Below are 22464 nucleotides of genomic sequence, written 5' to 3'. Positions count from 1 at the left end.
ATGTGGTGGTGGTCAGATCATGTTCACCCTCATTTTGGCAGGTGCAAGAGACGTAGGCTAATATAAGCCGGGTGAGTGTTAAATGAGTGAAAGATGTGCACTCTAGAGAGCTCCCAGCCTGGGCAGAAATGACTCTTACATAAAAACCAAAAAAAAAAAAAAAAAAAACTTACATAAGCAATGGTAAATTCTGTAAGAGAGAGGCTGCACAACTTCAACAGAGCGAAGCAGCGTAATAGGGTGAGGGTGTGTGTAAAATTATCAGCGGCTTGTAGAGGTGCTCTCTAGGACCCCATTAGTTCTAAAATATATTTTATGAATACTCACTATCCTGTAAGGGAGAAAGTTAAAGCAGTGGCCTGAAGGATACCAAGGATCTCATAATTCAGTTAAGGAATGATGAGACACAGACACTCCAAGGGTCAGACGGCAGCAGAGGGAGAAGGCGGCAGATTCTGATGGCCCTTCCGGACAAGAGTCAGAGTGTGCGCTGCTGCATTTGGAGAAGGGCTGAGTAGGACTCAGGAAAGCAGAGGAATGGCCCCCCAGGAAAGGGCAATGGTATAGTGACCCTGTCCCCTCTCCTTTGGGCACTTCTGGTTGAAGCCTTCCCTGTCCACCAGTCTGTTCTTGGAGCTCTCTCCTTGGGGATGGCATACCTTAGGGAGAAGGTCGGCGGCCAGGTGGACAGAGGGGCCTACGCTGACCACCGACCAATGTTAGGAAAGCCAGAGGAAAAGTCCAGGAAGTCCAAAAACAAGGGTTTGCTGATGCATTTCCAGGACAGATACAAAGGGCAAGGTCCTTGCTCTTAGGCAGTTTCTAAACCAAGTTACCAATGAGGTCAATTGGAAAGATGAAGGGACCCTACTCTTTGGGTGGCATGCAGCCTGGGCTCTACTGCTGTCCTGTAGGGGCCATGGTGTGAATATGGTACCGTACCAGCCCAAGACCCCTGTCTGCCCTTTCTCCTTATCTGGAAGAGATGGTTCTACCATCCCAAAGCCCCATAGATATTCAGGGTCCTGGACACAGAGAAGTGCAAAGCTGGAAGGGAACTTCAACACCGCATTCAGCCCAAGGCTCGCATTTCACAGAAGTGAGACACAGTGGAATGAGGTGCCTCTGTCTCAGGCTCCCTTCAGTTCTACAAAACTTCATCAAAAAAGCCCTGTAACCCATGGGTCGAAGGTTTGTGCCTGTCTGGGCAGGACTCAAGGCTGGCGGTGGGAGATGGGTAAGGTCTGCTGCGGTCTGGGGATCTGCGGAGCCTGAAGTCTTGGGGCAGCAGCACAGAAAATGGCACAGCTGTAGCATTTGGGAAGTGAGATGTGGCCAGCCAGGAACACCTCTTCCAACCTGTTTTTCCCGAAACACATTGAAGCCCCCATGGAAGAAAATTCCTCTTCTGCTCAGGAGGCCCTAAGTACGTTTGGACTGAAGGAACCCTGAGGATCCACCTGGGTACTCATACTTCTCCTTGGTGGTGGGGGGATAGACCTGCCTTGGGCCAGGATCCCAGTCATATGGTACAGCCAGACAACTGTGCTTCTACCAACCAAAGTAAAACATGTTTATTACTACAAAACCTTATTAATACACGTCCATAATCCCTGGGGCCAGACCTATTTCTGAATTTAGAATTCTTTGGACTTTAGAAAGTACCGAAATGCAGATGCTGGATATTACTTAACATTTCCAGAGGGGCATGGGGTGATACCCCATAACCAAATACATAAATATTTCTGCAGAAAACTGTGAAGAGGCACACTAAAGGGAGCAAATAGAGTGTGAATAGCGTGACTTCGGCTTGGGTTATGTTTTGATCCCAAAATTAAACCTGGTTTTTGGATTTCAGAATTATGGATAAGGGATTGTAGATCTGTACTTACCTACCCTTTTACAGAATGGTGCAGCGGTAATTGAGGCTTTTGGTTCAGTGGTGAGGCACCCAGACTGCAGCCAGATTGTGTGACCTCACATCCCGGCTCTCAGGGCTGTGGGACCCTGGGACAGACACTTGACCTCTCTGGGCCTCAGTTCCTTCCCCTGTAGCACAGCGTTATTAATTCTACTGCACAGTACATGTAAAGTGATTAGAATCCTGTCTGGCACATGATCAATCAGCACAGTATACACAGTTTGTGACAGTGTCACTGAGAGAGACATTTAAGACACGTCTTTCAATAAAATCTGACAGCTCGCTGCTGAGGTCATGCAGTCCACCAAAGCAGGCTGAAACTTTTTCTAGAGTCAAAAGTCTCTCATGTCCTTGGGCTGTGTTCTGTCAGAGCTGTAGGACACGGAGTTTCAGAAGTTCCTACACGGAGGTTCCCTCATGCCTTCGGGTCTAAGCTGGCTCTCTGGGGGCAGGAATGAATTGGGTGGGAGAGGGAGAGGATGCCCTGGAAGGGATTGGCCTCAAGTTTCCTCCTGGGTGGATGAGAGGGCACGAGCTGGCCCTGAGGTCCTCTGGGCACTCACGACAGTGGAGGTTTCCTCCCCAGGGCTCTCACCTCCTCTGTGTCCGAATCCCAGGCTTTATGCATCATGTGGCCTGTGACTGAGGCTGTGACTCTTTCTAAATAAACAAAGACGTGTAGCCCCACAGAGATTCTTGTTCACAAAGCAGACATGGGTTTCTGCTTTGCTGAAAATGCAGGCAAGGTGAGGGTGGGCCTTCCCCCAGATCACACACTTAAAGCATTTCCACAGGACACAGCAAAAAAGGTCTTTTCCTTATGGTAAAAGTAACAGGTGCTCATTGTAAAAATTCAAACCTGTACAAAATATGTACCGTGTCGTTTCTCATCCTCTAGCTGCCCAGGGTTAGCTGAAGAAATTTGGATGATTTTCTTCTCACACAAACACGGACAGTCAACTCTACCCCTTCACACCCCTACGTACATCCACATACACTCATTACCTCCCAGGCCCCCCCACACCCCTCAACACTCTTATTTTTTTTATGAAAGGAGATCATACGTACATACATACAAGAACATATCTATAAAAAGAGGCGATTCTTCCAGATGCTGGCATATGAATGTAGGATGCGCCCTATAACTCCTAGTATTCTGATTCTTCCTTAACTGCCCTAAGCCTTGGTGTCTATGTTGGGGAAGTGGGGATGAGAATAACATCGCCAAACTTACAGGATGTCTTCAAGAGTCAAGTGCGATTTACACTTAAATGAAATCGTTCTGCAAATTGTCAAGTGTCAAATGTATCTGCAGAATGATTACTACTGCCCTCTTCCCCACCCTCCCAACAGGAAACAACTGGATTTTTAAAAGGACTTAAGGAAGATGACAATGCTTAACTCAGTGACCCAGACCACTTGAAACCAGGCTGATGGGATGAGAAGAGCTTGGTGGTCTCCAGGCCCCCTCCAAACACCTCCTAGGTCTTGTAACAGTGAGCTTTGGTCAGCAGAGATGCTGAGTAGTCACTACTCTTGAGGTGCTTTGGGATTTATGGAGGTCCTCTTCACCTGCAAAGAGAAAGGATGCAGGTGACACTGGCCCTCTCCCAGGTGCTCCTCCAAATTCAGGCAGTGGCTCTTCAGAGTGATCCCCACGCCCTCCCACACAGTCAGGGCTCGCTCCTCTCTCTCTACCCTGCAGGGGATGGTCCAGGACAGCTCGATGGGGCAGAGAGCTGAGACTGGGGTTACAGACAGGGAATGCAGCCCACCTCCTCCTCCCGCCCCCATCTTTGGCTCTAAGGCATCTCAGTCATAGGTTGGGAGCATCTCCAGCCCCTAGGGGTTCCTCTCCCCAACCCTTCCCCATCCCACAAATCACCTGGGGCTTGCTGGTAAGATTCCTTATCCCTGGCTGTGGGGAAAAAAAGAACACAGAACAAGATACTAGGTTGGTGGTGGGCAGAGAAGGGGAGAAAGGTGAGGTGGCCCCTAGGCCACTGTCCCACTCCCTCTCCTTCTGAACCCTTTCCAAAGTCACGCCTAGTGGTCTCTCCGAGACTGTGGGATCCACAGGGTCCAGAGAGAGGTGTCTGGATGCGGGATGGGGTGCTGGGGCTGAGGGCTTTTCTGAGGGGGGGGGAAGCAGGGGAATCTCAGTAGAAGCTGCTGCTCCCCTGGTGAGAATAGTTCTGGGTGGAGGAAGGAGAGCAGAATATTCCTCCCTATAGGGCTGGACCAGCCAGGAATGCCTTCCACTCCTTTGTTTCTTCCCACTAACCTGAAGGTTTCTTCTTGATCCAGATCACAACTGCAGCCACTGGGGATATGGTGACCAGGATGCTGAAGATAACCAAGTCGGCAATAAGTCTTGGATGAGACGGTGATTCTAAGGAAGGCAGAGAAGAGGGGGTGTCCCCCCCCAGCCACAAAGCTGCATCCAGGTGCTGTGGGGTTCCTCTCTACCCCTTCTCTCCCCCTGCTCAGCCAAACTGCGACTCCTCACCATAGGTCATGGTGAGTGTATGGTTCAGGCCCGGGTGCTGCACGTGGCAGGTGTACCAGGACTCCTCCCCAGCAGGCACCTGCACGGCTGCCCACTTCTGGTAGGTGCCATCCCCGCTGGGACGCGTCTCCACGTGCTCAGTCTCTAGGGCCAGCTCCTCTCCCCTCAGCCACCAGCTCAGGGAGATGTCCTGTGGGTAGAAGCCCAAGGCCCAGCACTTCAGTGTGACCCTGCCATCCTGGCCTATGTGCCATGTCACCTGTACCTTGGGTGGCTCTGTAAAGGAGGAGGAGGAGGGGAGAAAGGCTGGTGAGCAGCTACTCTCTGCCCATCCTAATCCCCACGTCTTTATCCTGGGTGCCTCTGCCATCATCCAGGGGTGGAGGACAGGTAGGATGTGGGGATTAGGGTTTCTCTCCAGGGGAGCTACAGGGGACCCATCAGCAACTGACCCAATGAGGCACTGTCCTGAGAATTCCTACATGGGAGGTGTGACTTCCCATCCCCAACCCCCGAAGAGGGTCCTGACTGGGGCTGTTGGCTCCTGTACGGACACAGCTGCTCCCTTTCTTCCCACAGTGACCCTAGAGTTTTCTCAGAGCTTTGCATATTTCCCTGTGACTTCCTGCACACAGTAGATACCTAATAAATGTTTGTAACATGAAGGCAAGGCTGTGATCTGTGGTGCAGTAAATTACTTAATATGGCCCTACTAGCCATAGTCTTTTAAACTCCTACCAAATGATTGGGTGAGGATTATGCAGGTGAGGTACTTGTGGCCCACCAAGGGGATTGGATAGCTTGCTAATAATGTAAATAAGGTGTATGGCACCCTTGTGGGAGTGAGACCATGCAAATAAGGTGTATGGAACACTAATGAGGGGATTGATCAGTCTTGCCATCCTGTTAGGCTTAAAAGAGTAGTCAATCCCAGAGCAGTGGGGGTGCCTACCACCACCAAAAAAGAAGATCTAGGAAGTCACTATGAGTTGGAATCGACTCGACTGCACTGGGTTTTAGGAGTGAAGCATGTCCCTTGGACCTGGGATACCTGTCCTGGGACCTTCCAGACCTAGGAGGCTAAGAGAGAGAGAGAGTTGTAACACCAGAGACAGTGAGAGATGGTGAAAAGCAGTAGCAGAGAAACAGCAGCTGCAGAAGCAGCCGAACCTGGAGACTGGCAGGAGGTGGTGTGGTGGGCTTCCTGGCCCACAGAGCAAGGTGGCTACATTTGGGTATGCTGACCCATGGAGCCAGAGAGCTGAACACCTTCAGACTGAGGCTTACTGGTAGAGTGGGGTGCCCCCAGCACTTATCAGCAGAGCTAACAGAGCTCTGTAACACTTGCCGGAGTGGGACAGAGGCGGAGGGGCCAGAGAGAGGCATGCCTTTGGGCACAGCTGAGAAGTGGCTGTCCTGATTAAAGAACTGTATCCTGAACATTCCTGAGCCTGAATTGTAACCTGTTCCTTTCCTAATAAACTTCATAATTGTGAATATTGTCTGTGAGTTCTGTGTGGCCATTCTTGATTCTCCTTTCCCCTTGTGAAGTTAGAGGAGGTCAGACATCTCTGCCATGCCATTTTTACATGACCCTTTCCTGACCTCAGAACTAGGCTGGCTAAAGTGTGGGTCCTGCAGTCGGACAGCCTGGGGTTGCAACCCAGCTCGACACTTTTCTAGCTGTGCAACCTGAGGGAGGCCCCTTAACCCCTGTCTCTCAAGGCTTAATGGGGATTAATGGTTCCTTCCTCTCAGGATTGTTCCAAGACTTAATGAGATAATTCAAGTAAAGGGCCTAGAATGAAGCCTGGTGTTGACTGAGAGTTCAACACTTATTTAACATACACCGATATGGTACTTGCAGGAGGCAGGTGCTATTATTACCATCCCCATTTTACTGAGGAGGGAACTGATGCACAGAGAGGGCAAGTTACTTGCCTAAGATCACACAGCCAGCAAGTCATGGAGCCTGGATCTGGTTGAGGAGACTGGGCTCCAGCGCCTGAGCTCTGAACCACCACCCTCTGCTCGCATAATCACATCATTTCCTCCTGACTTTATTTGTCCTGTCCTCCTTTTTGTCTTCCTTTCTAGGAGTGTTTTCCCTATTGTCTCAGCAGATTCACATTCCCAATTCAGTCAAAAACCATGAATGGTATGCTAGGTGCTCTGACTCAGCTCCACCCACCAGGCAGCCTCCCTGACTACCTCAGCCCAAAAGGCCTCCTCCACTCCTCAGCATCCCCAAGCACCCATTTCCCTACTGTCGGTCCCAGTTCTTGTGCCTTGGAGACATGTAACTCCTGTATCTCCAGCCCTGCTGTTTAGGGTTAGGAGAAGTTTAGGACATTTGTGGTGAATGAGCCTGGGGCCTGAGCAGCAAGTTTATCACAAGGAGGGGTAGGGGTGGGAAGGGATGGGGATGAGGGGCCTCAGCTTTTCTGGTCCAGGGACTGGCCTGGTGATAGATGCCATCCACTGGGACAATTTCCCAAGGAGCAGAACCACAGGACATTAGACCTCAAACTTCATGAGCTACCTGGTTTAACCCACTCATTTCACAGACGAAGAAACTGAGTCCCAGAGTTAAGGGGTTAACTACTGAAGACCACACTGCAGCAGAGGAGACCTCAGAACTCCTCACTCCGGGTCAAAAGCACCGGGTTGACAGTAAGAGGTTGGGGCTTTCGTCCTGCTATGCTGCTAGTCAGCTGCATTTCTGGGCCTCTGGAGGCTTCTCTGAGAGGTGGATGGCAGTCTATTCTCACCACCCTCACAGGCCTATCTGTAAAGTCGATGGCGCTCGCACATGTGAGGCATGAAGACTGCTTTTTCAATTGCCATGGGCCAAAAGGTTGGCAGTTTGAATCCAACAGCCGATCCTTGGAAACCCTGTGGGGCAGTTCTACTCTGTCCTGTGGGGCCACTACGAGTCAAAATCAACTCAACAGCAATGGGTTTTTTTTTTTTTTTAATGTCCTTACCTGTGCGAGTCAGACTCTGGCCTCCTAGCTCCAGGTACCTGCGCAGCGAGGTGAGGCAGAGGCCTTGCAGATACGCCTTGTCGTACTGGGCGTAGCAGCGCTCTGTCTCCCACCAGCGCTTTGTTCGTAAGGCCACAGGATGGGCTGACACCCAGCTCAGTGTATCCAGGTCCAATGACAGGTGGTCCTGCCCGTTGAAGCCAAACTGCCAGAAACTGTTGGAGCGGCCATCCTCCTGAATCTCGCAGCCAAACATACGCTGAGCGCTGTGCTTGCCTGGATACACCAAGCAAGATGGCAATGGTCAGCAAGGGGCTACTACCATGGGGCCTCTGAAGCGGTGGAGGGGCAGGACATCAGTGTTTTTTTAAATGCTCCCCAGGTAATTCTCACGAACAGCTAGGGCTGAGCAACCTGCCAGGCCTCTCTGCACCCCCATTTTCTTATCTGGGAAGAACACCCAATTCCATAACTTTAAGACACAGTGTTATTTTATATGCCACTAAGATAGAAAAAAAAAAAAAATCTGCCACTTATGAATGTAAGATAGGTCCCTGGGTGGAGGAAGCAGTTTGTACTCATCTACTAAACAAAAGGTTGGTGGTTTGAAGCCACTCAGCAGCACCACGGACGAAAGCCCTTGTGATCTGCTTTCATAAAGATTATAGCCAAGAAAACCCCCGCACAGAGCTCAGCTCTACTCTGTAACAGATGGGGTCACTGTGAGTTGGGATGGACTGGAGGGCAATGGTGTTTTTGTTTTATTTTAATGAGTGTAAGATGTCCTCTGTGGGTAAGACTAATACAGCCTGATTTCAGAGATGTTAAAATGTGAAAACTGGTAAGCTTGGCTGTTATCACGGTGATATGGGGGTGGGAAAGATGGGGGGTGGGGAGGGTGGAGGGGTGGCTGTTCATGTTTATCCTGGAGGCCCTGGGCTGGTTCCCCTGAGCTCCAGCCACGGGACTGCTCCGTGACCCAGGTCAGGGCAGGAACATCTCACTCCCTTATGCCCTACTTCTTTGAGGCCTCTGGTGACCTATGGTTTTTGGTTCCATCATTTGGGTGTCTCAGCTTGAGTGTTAGGATAAACTAACACTCAAGCTGTGTTCCACACTCTACTTCATTCAATTCTTGCAACATCCCTGGCAGTGGGCACGAGCCCACTCATTTCAGAGTTGAGGAAGTAGAAGCTGAGAGAAATGCCCTGTGTCTCACTGAGAATCGATTTGACAGAGCAGGGGCCTGGCCTGCGTCTGTCTCACTCTTCACCCAGGTTTTCAGCTGTCTGCCTAGTTCTTATCATCTGGTAGAGATAGTGGCTAAGGGAAATGTAAAGGGTGCGTTTTGAAGCTTTTGGAGGGGGTGGGAAGTGAGACACGGAACCCTGGGCAGTCGAGGGGGAGGCAAGGATGAGGAGATGGGGTGGCATCTTGGGCCCCCAGCTCGGCAGGACTCTGGTTACGCTGGCCCGTGGGATGGCAGCTGGAGCCAGAACCGATTTTGAAAGCTCTCTCTCCCCTGCTTGGCTAGGGCGGGAGGAGACTCAAATGCCCAGCATCAGAAGCCTCGACCTCTGAAGGGGTTCCCTGCCTGTCGAGGAGGCTGACCAGCATTTGTCCACCTAGTGGACAAGCATGAGTTGCCTGGAGATTTAGCGTCCACAGTGTGCGAGAGAGTGGGACCCCCTCTCCAAAAGCAAAGAGGGGAAAGGGAAGAACAGAGGTGAGAAGCAGGGACGCGGGACTGGCGCTGTGCCTCCCGGATGCCCTGGTCCGCCAGCCTGCTGGGAAGCCCCACAGCTGCCCTGACGCCCCGCCCTACCCCGCCAGCGGGCCCAGATGTCCAAACTCGCCAAGCGGGTCCAGACACCCCGTTGCCGCCCTGGATTCTCATTCTGACGGCCCCGCCCCGTTCCGACAGCCCGCCCAGACGCCCGACCGTAGCCCTGACGTCCTGCCCCGCCCCGCCAGTCCTCCGAGACGCCCCGCCCAGACGCACCGCTGCTGAGGTTGTGGTAGCCCATCACGGTCCACATCTCCACCTGCTGCACCTTCTCCCAGCCCCTCTGCTTCTGGGTCTCCCTCTCCCAGTACTGGGCGTCCACGAGCACCATCCACGGGGCCTGGGACTGGGCCCTGCCCACGCGACTGTCATACCGGATGAAGGGCTGGTCGTCCACATAGCCCACAGCCAGAAATTGGGGGAGGCCCGGGCCTGGCTCTGACAGGGCCAGGTAGTGGTAGCGGAGAGAGTGGGTCCCTGTGGAAACATGGGTGTGGTCTCAGGCTCATGTGCAACTGCCAGGATCTGCACTGGGAACTGGATTGATGGGCTGGTGGCAGGATGGGAGGTGGAGGGAGTGGAAACTTACCCAGGCAGGTTATCAGCAGGATCAAGAACTGGGAATTTTGGTTTAAAAATAAAAAAAAAGAGCATCCAAATTGTCAATAGTCTAAATGAACAATCAACCAAGCAATACAATTTTGAAGCCAAAGTTCACGCACTAAGGCTTGTGGACTTTAAGCCTAGAAAGTCTCTCAGACTCTCTTTCAGGGCTCACTTACCCATACTTTACATTCACTTCTATAAGTGGGATTATCTGGTTTCCCACCTAACAATTAAAAAGGAAGTAATAAAAAAACCTGGCTGTTTGGAATCTTAATTTGTGTGAATTTATTCATTCCCCAAAGATGCCCGATAAAGGCAAGCCATCATTCTGATCTTAAATTTTTGTTGCCAAGTTGGCAGCGTCTTGATTTCCCTTACCGCTCCCACTGCTGACACTGCTAGGCCATCTCTATTCTCTTTAAGTCCAAACGCTGTCTCAAGCCCACACTCATCAATTTGTTTGGTCCTAGAGACGAAATCCATTAGCAGCCAGTCCTGACTCAAGCTGTAAAAACAAATGCTGTTATCTTTAAAAATTCAGCACACCTACAATATGGTGTAATTACGAATGAGAGCATTTGAGGAGGGTTTAGATGTAAAACTAGGAGTCAAATCATCATGTTAAAGGTGTGTTTAGGCTCCCGTTGTGCAGGTTTATGAATGTGAGACGGAGGGACACTCTGGATTACAGAAATGAATGGCCAGCTGACGGTGAAACAGAGGGACCAGGCCAGGACATTGTGAGACTGAGGCTGTCATGGCAGTGGAGTGATAGGTTAAGAGTGACAGTTTATCTGGTAGAAACAACTGGAGGGGAATGATGATGTCATCCTCTGCTTAGAAAAGAAAGAGCCATGTTGTAAATCCAAGATTAATAATTAGTCTCAGTCTTAGAAACTGCAGAAAGAGCAATGGTCTGAGAGAAGACTTCAATCAAAAGAAACAGACTAACTGTGAATATGTAGGATTTCACATTTAACCATTGAGCATATATGCATTTTTGTTCCATTTTATTTCGAATGTAAAATATATGTCCATTTCTCATGATTTAATTATCTTTCATTTAAAAAAAAAAAAAAAAGACTGCACCTTTGCCAGAGATATCAATGGCTTGCTACCTTTACCTCATTTTAAACAAGGGTTTTGCTCCAATGTTACTTTCTCACTGAGGCCTTCCTAATTTTGCCCACTGTATTAAATATTTACTTCTACTAAACCCTAACTCCCATCCCGGCAATATTTTCTCCAGAGCATCTGCTACCTTCTATAAAAACTAAACCCATTGCCATTGAGTCGAATTCTGACTGAACAGACCATGTATTTTACTCGTTTAACTTGTGAATAATCTGTTTCTCCCCTTCAAAGGTCAGATCCTCCAGGGCACAGACTTCTGTACAGTTTGTTCTCCAATGTTTCCTCAGCACCCAGAACAGTGCCCAACATACAGTAGGTGCTCAAGGGTTGAATATCCAAATGCGAAAGAAACAAGTCAGACACATCTCCACACTAACATCTCTGTTCACCACCTCCTTGCTACCTTCTGGCCATACCTAACTTTGCCCAGGCCCTCTATCAGACCCAGATCTCTGGGCCTTTGCACCTTTGGTTCCCTCTGCCCCGAGCGCTCTCCTCCCCGTTCTCTGGGCCAATTTCTCCTCATGCTTCAGGTTGCAGCCCTGGTATCCCTCCTTCCAGGAAGCCCTCCTGATTCCAGGCCAGGACTGGTAACAAAGGTGGCAACATGAACCACCTGGCTATTCCATTAATACATATGCATGACTTATTTAATATTTAATGTTTCATTTTAGCTGCTTTAATGACAAGGTGTTTTTGATTAAAAATGAGAGGAAGTCTGGCCACTTAATATTTTTAAAAGTTACAAAACACTTCTAAAGCACTTATATACTGGGCTCCATTCTGAGAACTTTACAAAATGTCGGCTCAGTTTACCCTCATAACAACCTTGTGTGGTAGGCACTATTGTTAACTGTCTATGACAGATGAGGAAGCTAAGCCACTGAGACACAAGGTCACCTGTCAAGCTCACAGCAGTAGTGAAAGGCAAGGCAAGAATGCACGCCCAGGGGGCTCAAGGGTTTCTCCAGGAGGCCTCTGGTCACACCACCCTTTTAGTAAACACACTTCTGGTGAAACTGTGTGGCTGGGACAGATGAGCACCCTCCCTCCCCACAACACCTTCGCACTTTCTACCCTCCCCAGGCAGAGCCAGCTCAGGTCTTCCCATATCTTGGGACTCCCTGCCCACCCTGAAAACCCAGACTATATGGCCCAGTGATGACTTACGCCATCCCCCCAACTCAGCAATGTTTTCTGAGCACCTATGGTGTGTTTGACACTCTCCTAGGCCAGGGGATGTTGTGATGAACAGAATAGCCTGAAATCCCTACTCTCAGGAAGCTTACGTGATAAGCAAGATAAATGAGTAAAATGTATGATAGGCTGGACAGCAGTAAGGGCTGATGAGAAAAAAAATAAAGCAGGGAAATGTGAAATGTTAGGGGAGGGGTTTTAAATTTCAGATAGAGTGGTCAGGTAAGGCCTACCCAAAAGGGAGGCTTTTGAGTAAAGACCCAAAGGACTCAGGCATGCAAAGATCTGGGGGACAGGATTATAGGTCTGCAAAAGGAAACACAAGTGCAAAGGTCCTAAGGCAGAAATGTGCTTACGGTATTTGGCGGATACTGCAATAATGTAGGAAGAAAAAAAAAAAGGGTGGTGTGACTGAGTGTAGTAGCAGTGGAGGTTTAAGAAGTGGTTGAATCCTGGATCCTGTCCAGCGCTGTCCAGATGGTATCTGGAATAGCCTGAATACATAGCCTTTGGCTTAGCCCTCCGTGCTGTGGGGGCTCTGGTTCCTGGCCTTGACTTCTGCTCTGCCCTGGACTGCTTCCACCCATAGCCAAAGCTCTGGCATCTGGTGTTCATCCTGGGTGTCAGGAACCCGTTTAGAGGACAAGTTCATGATCGGGGCCTCCTCACACAGTTGACTTCCAGGTACTGTTTTCCACATACCCAGTGAGGGGCCATCTCTCCTTCCCTGAAAATCCCACTGTTGTCTGCTCCACCTATCAGATAAAGCCCAGCCTGCTCTCCGTGGGGGCTCGGACACTGTCCACACCCTAGGAAGAGGTTCAGGTAGGCCTAGACTCCCACCTGCTCACGACCCAACCCAGGGGAGATCACCATGCCTCGGGCTCCAGCCTAGAGGGGGACAAAAGAAGCCAAGGAAGCTATCATCAGATCACTTCCCCTGGCTTTGGAAGTGCCACCCTCCCTGCTGGGTTGATGGAGGTGACCAGTGGTTCAGTGTCAGGGACTATGGGATTAAGGCAGGAGGAAGTGGGGTTGCATGAAATATCCTGGGGAATTTGCTCCTGCTGTGATATAGCCAGGGGTCCCTAGGTGGTGCAAAGTGGTTAAGCGCTCAATTACTAACTGAACTCACCCAGGGACACCTCAGAAGAAAGGCCTGTCAGTCTGCTTCCGGAAGGTCACAGCCTTAAAAAGCCTATGGAACAGTTCTACTGTACAACACGCAAGGTCACCATGAGTTGGTGACTCCATGGCAACCATGCTGGTGGTGATATTACCTAAGGAATTGGTCACATGCCTCTTGCTGCCTCAGGGTCTGTCTATATCATCAGCCACCCACTATCCCTTCCTGGTCATTGGGCCACTGCCCCCAGTAAGGGGCAGTCACCCTTAAGCACAACCTCCCTCTTCTTTTAACTGTGGGAGGAGGATGGAGATGCTTTGTACCTCCCCAGCACCTCCCCAGGAGACTATTTTGCGTCTGCCCCACTTCCCCACAATACTCTTGGCACTGCCACTCTCGACCTGTGTGGCACTGAGGAAGCCATTTAATAGCTCTAGGCCTTGGTTTCCACACCTGCAAAGTAGGAGCAATTAATCTTCCGCAGTGCTGTGAGCATTAAATAAGATCATGAATATAAGGAAGAAATATGGACATGGAGAAAGGACTCTACAGATATCACTATTCTTATTAGCCTTCCTCTTCCTATTCTGAAGGTGGTGGTACGTAAGGGATGGAGACAGCTGGTGGAGGAGGTTAGGGGTCTTAGGGATGGGGGGCTGGCAAGCTGCCTGAGTGAGAAGGCCAGCCCTCTGTAGGCCAGGCCCCAGCCCCAGGCACCCTCTAGAGGCTCTGGCCACTTGTGTCCCCCACCTCCCAACCTCAGATGGTCTGTCCAGACTCCCAGACTATGTACCCTCCCTCTTCCTACAGGTTGGAGGCTCTGGGCCTCCACCATTCCTGCCCCTTCTTCTGCAGATGGGACAGGGGGTCTTACCTCTAGGCCATGATTTGTTTTCTAACTCCAGACTGGCCAGCTCTGCCATCACCTCCTTTGCAAAGGAAGCTGGGCCATCAGCCACCACAGGCAGCCCCCAGGGACTCTCTGCAAGGGTAAATGGGGAGAGAGAAGTATGAATCTCCAGGCATAAATATCCTACACATCCTTGTTGACTGGTGGGAGAGATGGCAGAGATGGCATGAAGTGACAATGAGAGGCACATTCAAAGAAAGGGGAAGAGGAATACTGGTTATAGTGAAATGACTTCCTTTATGTGGCCTTTTGCCGTGGTTCTTTGGAAAAAACAGCTTGAGAGAGTTTTCCCCTAAGCCCTGAGGAGTTACCTTTGCCCTAGTTTTCTACCCCAGGGATTAATCACTTTTTTTTAGGTTGACTGACATTTTCTGGGTAAGCTGTAAACAACCTTTTTGTCTGGTCCTGGGCTACAGCCTGTTCTGTGATTGGTACGCATCTTGCAGGGATTGGTCAATGTACCAATGCAAACAAAGTGACTATGGACTATGCAAATGAGGTGACTATAGCCTGCTATGCAAATGAAGTGTCCATGGCCTACTGAGATGGGATTGCCCCCACTATAGGGAAGGTCATGCCTTGAAAGTAACAAGGAGTTGTGTATATATGCAGCCAACACCACAGAGGTTCTTCAGACAGAAAGAAGTAGGAAGAGAAACAGCAGGGAAAAGCAGAAGGATGCAAAGAGAGAGGAGAAGCAGAGACAGAGGAGACAACGGATCTCCTAAAAGAGCTGCAACACGGGTCAAGGGCTGTAACACTGAGGATGGTGACAGGCCCAGAGGGGCCCAATGGCAGAGCTGATGCTGACAGATGGTAAGGTCAAGAGAAGCCTGTCCCGAGGGGGCTGAGAGGAGGCCTGCACTACCGAAAGGAGCTGAGAGAGCTGTCCTCCACTGAAGAAGGGAGACTTTGCCTACATGCTTTCTGATCCTGAGTTGCAGCCTGTTGATCTTGATCCTGAGTTGTGCCCTGTTACTTCCTTAAAATACCACTTATCTGCAAATATAGTTCGTGAGTTCTGTGAGATGTTGCAAGAATTGTTGAACCCAAACTAGGGAGGGAAGAGTTTTGAGTAGAGAAAGAGTGGTGTCAGGGATGGAGTGGTATGGCAGCCTAGAGAATGTGGAAATCTGGTATGTATTTGACCTCCACCTAGTAGGAATTGGCTTTGCGCTGACTCTTATATTTGAAGTTATTTGTACACTGGGGCTTGCCTCAGTGGTGACTGGAAACTTTCCCTCCATGCAAAGTCCACAGGGCTAAGTTCTGCGCCTTGCTGTTTTATTTAACAAAAGCTTCTAGTGGTTACTCTGTGCTAGGATTTGTTCCAGAGTGTTACAAGTATTAATTCACGAGTCTTCACTGTAATCTTGTGAGGCAGGCAATGGTTATCTTGGCTTAGACAGGAGGAAAGCCAGATTTTGAACTCGGTCATCTTGCCTGCCCTATTGGGCCATTCCCATCTCTGCCAGCGGTTCTCCACCCCAACTGTCCCCTAGAATCACCCAGGGAGCTTTGAAAATTCTGCACTGACACTGGTTTAGCTGGTCTGGAGTGGGGCCTGGAAACTGGCAGGTGTTGAAAGCTCCCAGTAATGCATATATGTTACCCTCCTGGCGCTGCCCTCAGCTCTGTCCAGCATACTCACTTGTTCATCTGGTGTTAATGGTCAGCTGTGTGCTGTGAACTTCCTAACCTGCATGTCCAAGCCCCGACCTCTCCCCTTGCAATTTAATTCATTTGACAAATAACCTACTAAGCACCTACCACAAGCCAGGCATTGATTTGTGTGGGGACACAGGCATGAGCAAAGAAAGACAGGGAGCTCCTGGTCTGGCAGGAAAGAGGGACGATTCAACAATCAAGTCCAGTAAGGTACACAGGGTCAGACAAGCGTTAGAAGGCAGGAGGCGCCAGACACTGGGGAACACACTGGGGCGAGAGAGGATAGGGATCAGGAGTCTTGTAAGCTGAGACTTGGGAGAGGATAGGGATCAGGAGTCTTGTAAGCTGAAACTTGGAGGAAATCTCACCAGCTAAGAGTTTACTGGGCAAGTGGGGTGGGGTGAGGAGGGAAGAATGGTTTATGCTAAAGTGTTGTCCCTGCTTGTATCAGCATCACCTGGGACCTTGTTTGAACTTTAAATACTTAGGTCCCACTATGGCCCTACTGAATCAGAAACTCTGGGGGTGGGGCCCCTGCTTTCTGTAGTCCAACAAGTCCTCTGGGTGATTCTGCGCCACAGCAAAGTTTGAGAAGAACTGCTCTAGGCAGAAGGACTAGCAAGTGGGAATGCCTGGAGTAAAAGTCTGTGGTGTGTTCAGAAAAATCAAGATCAAAGGTAGGCTGCAAATGCAGAAGAGTCTGGGGAGGAAACAAAGGGCTACACTGCCTTTCTGTGCTTCAGTTTCTCCATGTGAAAAGTGCTGTTGTGGGCGTTAACTCAGTAGGTATGATTAAGGCCTAAAACAGTGCCTGGCATGAGGCTGCTGTTGGAAGCGTTTTTCAAATCAACCCATGTAAGGGGCTAAGAAGGAAGTAGGTAGAGGTCATAAGTACTGGAGCTTGGGAGCAAGAACGTGGCTGTGGTCAGATGGAGGGGACACTGAGTCCTGCGGTAGGATGAGACTGCCATGGAGGGCAGGAAGGGGGAGACAGAGTGAGAAGGGCCTTTGGAGGTACCTGAAGAGGAGCGAGGAAGGCAGTAGGAGGGAAACCAGAAGTTTCAAAGGCCACGAGCCCTTTAAGTCCCATAGGAAGATCCCCCTCAATGTGCCCGACATGGGTTCAGCACCTCCTCCCTCTAGCCTGCCATGCTCACTAGTCCTGTTAATGGCTGTGGCACACCCGACCATATGCCCAGGCCAGACACCATGAGTACTCCCCTCATCCTGCTTTCACCCCTCACAGCCCGATTCCAGCATTTGCCACCATTGACTTTGTAATCATCTAATCTCTAATTAATACATCTTTAGTGTTCTTGACTCCAAGGACCACTGCCTGTTTCCACCTTCTCACCTCCCACCTGGTCATGACTCCCTACCTTGCTCTCCCAGAGGCAGCATGAGCTAAGGCCCCAACCTGTTGGGATCTAAGTCCTAACTGGCCATATTTGTGTGACCTTGGGTAGCCAGTTAATCTCCTGGAGCCTTAGTTTCTCCATCTTCACCACGGGGATAGTAACAATATTGTTGTCATACTCCCGAGTAGCACTTATGATATCTGCTCCCTGAAAGCCACTGTCTACTTTGCAGATCTAACCATGTCACTTTCTCACTCCCTAGCTCCTGAAGGGAAAAGCCTGACCTTCCTGGCCTGGCATCCAGAAGCATTTGGGAGAGGGCCTGCAAGGAACCCCTGGCTACCTTCCCGCCCTAGCCATCTTCCTCCTACAATTTGGAACAGGCAAGATTTTATCCCTCCATTTCTTACCTTTTCCTTGGCTTGGTGATCCTGGCTTCCTTGGACAGCCCTGACCCACACAGCTACAGAGCCTGTGTGTACATACCCATTCCCATCATGCAGACCTGGAGTCACCTGTGTATGCCTATTCTCACACCAGGGAGGGGCTGTAAGAAGGGCGGGGGTTTTTAACCTGGAGACAACAATTTGAGTTCAGGAATTTCAACTCAGATGGGAAAAGATAACCTATATTTTTACTAACTTCTAGCTGAAATCAGCTGGAATACAGAGTCATTATAACAAAAGGACTTGTTTGACGTTCAACCATTTCAAGAGGCGGCATATGATCAGGAACTGATGGTACTGAAGGAAGAAGTGAAAGCTGCACTGAAGGCACTGGCGAAAAACAAGGCTCCAGGAATTGATGGAATTATCAATTGAGATGTTTCAACAAACGGATGCAGTGCTGGAAGTGCTCACTCGTTTACGCCAAGAAATTTGGAAGACAGCTTCCTGGCCAACTGACTGGAAGAGATCCATATTTATGCCTATTCCCAAATGTGGAAATTATCAAACAATATCATTAATATCAGACACAAGGAAAATTTTGCTGAAGATCATTCAAAAGCAGCTGCAGCAGTATATTGACAATGAACTGCCAGAAATTCAGGCAGGATTCAAAAGAGGACGTGGAACTAGGGATATCATTGCTGATGTCAGGTGGATCCTGGCTGAAAGCATAAAATACCAGAGGGATGTTTAGCTGTGTTTTATTGACTATGCAAAGGCATTCGACTGTGTGGATCATAACAAATTATGAATAACGTTGCAAAGAATGGGAATTCTAGAATATTTAATTGTCCTCATGAAGAACCTGTATACAGATGAAGAGACAGCTGCTGGGACAGAGCAAGGGGATACTGCATGGTTTAACGTCAGGAAAGGTATGTGTCAGGGTTGTATCCTTTCGCCATACCCACACAATCTGTACGCTGAGTAATAATCCGAGAAGCTCAACTATATGAGGAAGAATGGGGCATCAGGATTGGTAGAAGACTCATTAAGAACCTGCACTATGCAGATGACACAACCTTGCTTGCTGAAAGTGAAGAGGACTTGAAGCACTTACTGATGAAGATGAAAGACCACAGCCTTCAGTATGGATTATACCTCAACATAAAGAAAACAAAAATCCTCACAACTGGACCAATAAGCAACATCATGCTAAACAAAGACTGAAGTTGTCAAGGATTTCATTTTACTTGGATCCACAATCAACACCCATCGAAGCAGCAGTCCAGAAATCAAAAGATGCATTGCATTGAGCAAATCTGCTGCAAAAGACCTCTTTAAAGCGTTGAAAAGCAAAGACGTCATCCTGAAGACTAAGGTGTACCCGACCCAAGCCATGGTATTTTCAGTCACATCATACGCATGCAAAAGTTGGACAATGAATAATGAAGACTGAAGAAGTATTGACGCCTTTGAATTGTGGTGTTGGTGAAGAATATTAAATATACTGTGGACTGCCGAAAGGACAAACAAATCTGTCTTGGAAGAAGTACAGCCAGAATGCTCCTTAGAAGCAAGGATGGCGAGACTGCTTCTTACATACGTTGGACATGTTGTCAGGAGAGGTTAGTCCTCGGAGAAGAACATCATGCTTGGTAAAGTAGAGGATCAGCGGAAAAGAGGAAGACCCTCAAGGAAATGGGTTGACACAGTGGCTGCAACAATGGGCTCAAGCATGACAACAATTGTGAGCATGGTGTGGGACCAGGTGGTGTTTCATCCTGTGGTACACAGGGTCGCTGTGAATTGGAACCAACAACAGCAGCAGCTGAAATTTAGCTTTTCCTCCCGTGATGAACGGAGGCAGCAAAGCAAGTATGGTTAGCAGGACCTGTGCCTTGGTGCCCAAAAGAAATCACAGGTGTTTTAAATTCATGTGACAATTGTTACCCTCCTTACTACTTCCAAATTTCAATAGTTATTAGCTTTGCTGCTATTTAACTCATCATTTTATTGTTAAATTAGGAAAAACATGTGTAGAACTTATCACCAACTTATTTTTTTAGTTTAAAAAATAATTTTATGACTATTGCAATATAACTGGGTTCCTCTGTGTTGTTATTGAAGCCTTGGTGGGCTGTGATTAAGAGCGATGGCTGCTAACCAAAAGGTCGGCAGTTAGAATCCGCCAGGCTCTCCCTGGAAGCTCTGTGGGGCAGTTCTACTCTGTCCTATAGGGCTGCTATGAGTCGGAATCAAATGGATGGCAATGGGTTTGGCTTTTTTTGGTTTTTGGTGGTGTTATAGTGCACTGTCAAGCCGATTCTGACTATAGCGACTCTATAGGACAAAGCAGAACTGCCCCACAGGGTCACTATGAGACGGAATCCACTTAACGGCAACGGGTATAAGGTTTTCTAGATTGTAATCCTTACAGGAGCAGATCCAAGTTTCTTCTCCCACAGATCCACTGTCCTGTGGTTAGCAGCCAAGCGACTAATCGTTGAGCTACCAGGGATCCTATTTGGTTCCTATGTAATCTGTGTATTTCATTTTATGTGTTAAAAAAAAATTCTGAAAATAGGTCCATGGCACATAAAAGGTTAAGAACTCCAGCTCTAGATCCAGTGTCCCACCCAGCCTCCTCTCTGGGCCTTATTTTATTATTAGGCACCCCCCAGTAGGCCTGACTCAGGAGAACCCATGCACAAAACAAAGCCCACTGCCCAGTCTTGCCCATTCTCACGATCGGTTGTGTATGCGACTGTTGTGATCCCGTAGGGTTTTCACTGTCTTACTTCCAGAAGTAGATCGACAGGTCTTTTATCCGAGTCCACCCTAGTTTGAAGCTCCAGTGTTCAGCAACAAAACGACATGTTATGCATATGAAGTGCACTGTCGGGAATCTAACCCTGTCATCTGTAAACCGAAAAGTCCTGAGAGCCGAAATGGCCTTATGGATGTAAAGCACTTAGAACAGAGCGTGGCACGACACACACTAGCTGTTATAACTACCATGGTGGTAGACACTGTTCCTTACCGGCACTAATAACCAGCCGGCACGTGTGCGGCTGGGGAGAGTGCGGAGGGTAATCCAGGATGCCGCCAGGCTTGCGGCCTGCGCCGGCCAGCTCTCCCGGCAGAACCGAAATTGGGAAAGAATGGAAACTGGACCAGGTCGCAGAAATCCCTATCACCCCATCACCCTCCACCTCCGCCAGGGGCCTCAGAAGCAGGGGTCTTTTTTCCGAGACTCCCCAGACAAACCGGGAGACTCGCCAATGGGACAAGAAGCTCCAAAGCGATCCTAAGATGAGCTTAGCTTGGCCCAGTTAGGTGGAAGGGGGCATGTCAGTCACAGTCCTCCCTTCGCCCAGCTTCCTTAGGGCCCTTTCTGGAGGGCCCATCCCCGGGGACCGAGCGCGAGCGGCGTCCTCTGGAGGGACTCACGGTGGTTCCCCCCCGGACCTTGTGGCGTCCGCTGGGCCCCGGGGTGCGTTACCATTCCCCAGCTCCCCGCCGGTGTGCCAGGGTCCCCACCCGCAGGGCCTCTCACCGCGACCCGGGCCCGGGACACACCGACACCGCCCCCCAGGTCCTGGTCAGCGCCGCATCTCAAAAAAAAAAAGAAAGAATTTTTTTTTTCACCATTCCCCTATATCCCGGAAGTGTCCTCCCCACACGGAACCCTGGTGGCGCAGTGATTAAGAGCTGCGGCTCCTAACCAAAAAGGTGAGCAGTGCGGATCCTCCAGCCCCTCCTTGGAAACTCTACGGAAGCAGTTCAACTCTGTCTTATACAGTCGCTATGAGTTGGAATTCGCTCCACGGCAACGGGTTTAGGAATTCACTCCACGGCAACGGGTTTGGTTTGGTTTCCCCACTCTCAGCCGTTCTCTCCATCAGTCCCCCAACAGCGCCCGCGCTCGGATGAAAAAATAGTCCCCATCTCCCCCCGCCACCGACCTCTGTTCATCCCCCTCACCTGCCGCGCGCTCTCGCAACAGCCCCAAGAGCAGCAGTAGCGGCAGCGGGGGCCGGGTGTGCGCGCTCCAAGGGCTCCGCGGGCCCCCGGTCGCCAGTCTCGCGCGCTGCCCCAGGGTGCCGGTCCTCTCGGAGCCTGCTCTCAGCTGTAGGGTCCGTGCCTAACGGGCCAACGCCTGGCTTTTGACCACCGGAAGCGTCCTTCGCAGGGCCCGGGACGGACAAGTAGCCGCGCGAACTGTTGGCAGGCCCACTGGCCTCGCGCTTCGCAGCGCCCCTGGTGCCCACTTGCGCCGCTGCAGCGACCCCGGGCGGGGGAGGGAGTGGGAGGCCAGAGGGGTGGGGGGCGGCGCAGAGGGTGCCCGGTGGGCTGTCCCAGGGCTCCTGGAAAAGACCTACGGCCCCCATCCCTCCTGTCGGCTGCCCCTTCGTTGGACCTTGGAAGTAGGAAACAGAGAAAAACATAAAAGGAAACCAACTGTGTTGAAAACTGAAATACAGCATAGGTGCTTCTTTATTAACTCAAAAAACAAGATCCGGAGGTGGAGCTCATCGCTACTGCCGCTTGGAAAGTGCTGAGGCGCATAGATGTGGGCAACAACTGTTGGATGATTCCAGAACATCGGTGGTACCTGTTGGAGATCAAGGCACAGCTCCTGCTAATCCTTCTGACTTTTGCTGCCTTCATTTGTCATGGGAAGGGTGGCTAAATTAAGGTTATTTTTCTCATCCAGGTTCATCAAACCAAAAACCAAACCAGTTGCCCTCCAGTGGATTCCGACTCCTACTGACCCTAAAAGTGATCCTATAGAACAGAGCAAAACTGACCCAGACGGTTTCCAAGGAGGACCTGGTGGGTTTGAATTGCCGACTTTTTTGGTTAGTAA

The 22464-nt window shown here is 49.9% G+C and overlaps 1 protein-coding gene across 5 annotated transcripts; it reads right to left on the bottom strand.

The window, feature by feature from the left end:
- Window positions 1–2726: 2726 nt before the first annotated feature.
- Window positions 2727–21852, bottom strand: LOC126070351 (H-2 class I histocompatibility antigen, Q10 alpha chain-like). Of its 5 annotated transcripts, none has more exons than XM_049874477.1 (8): window positions 21579–21852; window positions 14141–14248; window positions 9420–9680; window positions 7418–7693; window positions 4431–4706; window positions 4206–4358; window positions 3807–3839; window positions 2727–3493 (listed from the first exon to the last, which is right to left on the bottom strand). In XM_049874477.1, the coding sequence occupies exons 2-8, from the start codon at window positions 14187–14189 to the stop codon at window positions 3429–3431; spliced, it is 1113 nt and encodes a 370-aa protein (XP_049730434.1). In that variant the 5' UTR covers window positions 14190–14248; window positions 21579–21852; the 3' UTR covers window positions 2727–3428. The 5 variants fall into 5 exon arrangements, with proteins under 5 accessions (XP_049730434.1, XP_049730435.1, XP_049730437.1 ...); XM_049874478.1 differs by having other exon boundaries at window positions 4206–4313; XM_049874480.1 differs by lacking the exon at window positions 21579–21852 and adding an exon at window positions 10188–10314 and having other exon boundaries at window positions 14141–14220.
- Between the last annotated feature and the right edge of the window lie 612 nt (window positions 21853–22464).

This window comes from Elephas maximus, chromosome 2 (assembly GCF_024166365.1).
Source record: "Elephas maximus indicus isolate mEleMax1 chromosome 2, mEleMax1 primary haplotype, whole genome shotgun sequence".
Taxonomy (NCBI): Eukaryota; Metazoa; Chordata; class Mammalia; order Proboscidea; family Elephantidae; genus Elephas; species Elephas maximus.
Note: the sequence above shows the minus strand (reverse complement) of the source record. Positions and strands in the feature narration are given on the sequence as shown.

Excerpts from the sequence above, each read along its gene's own strand:
- LOC126070351 (XM_049874477.1), bottom strand. The coding sequence starts at position 14,189 with ATGGCAGAGCTGGCCAGTCTGGAGTTAGAAAACAAATCATGGCCTAGA. Across the intron at positions 9,681-14,140 it reads AAACAAATCATGGCCTAGAG|GGACCCACTCTCTCCGCTAC; the intron begins GTAAGACCCCCT and ends ATGTTTCCACAG. Across the intron at positions 7,694-9,419 it reads CTACCACAACCTCAGCAGCG|GCAAGCACAGCGCTCAGCGT; the intron begins GTGCGTCTGGGC and ends TGGTGTATCCAG.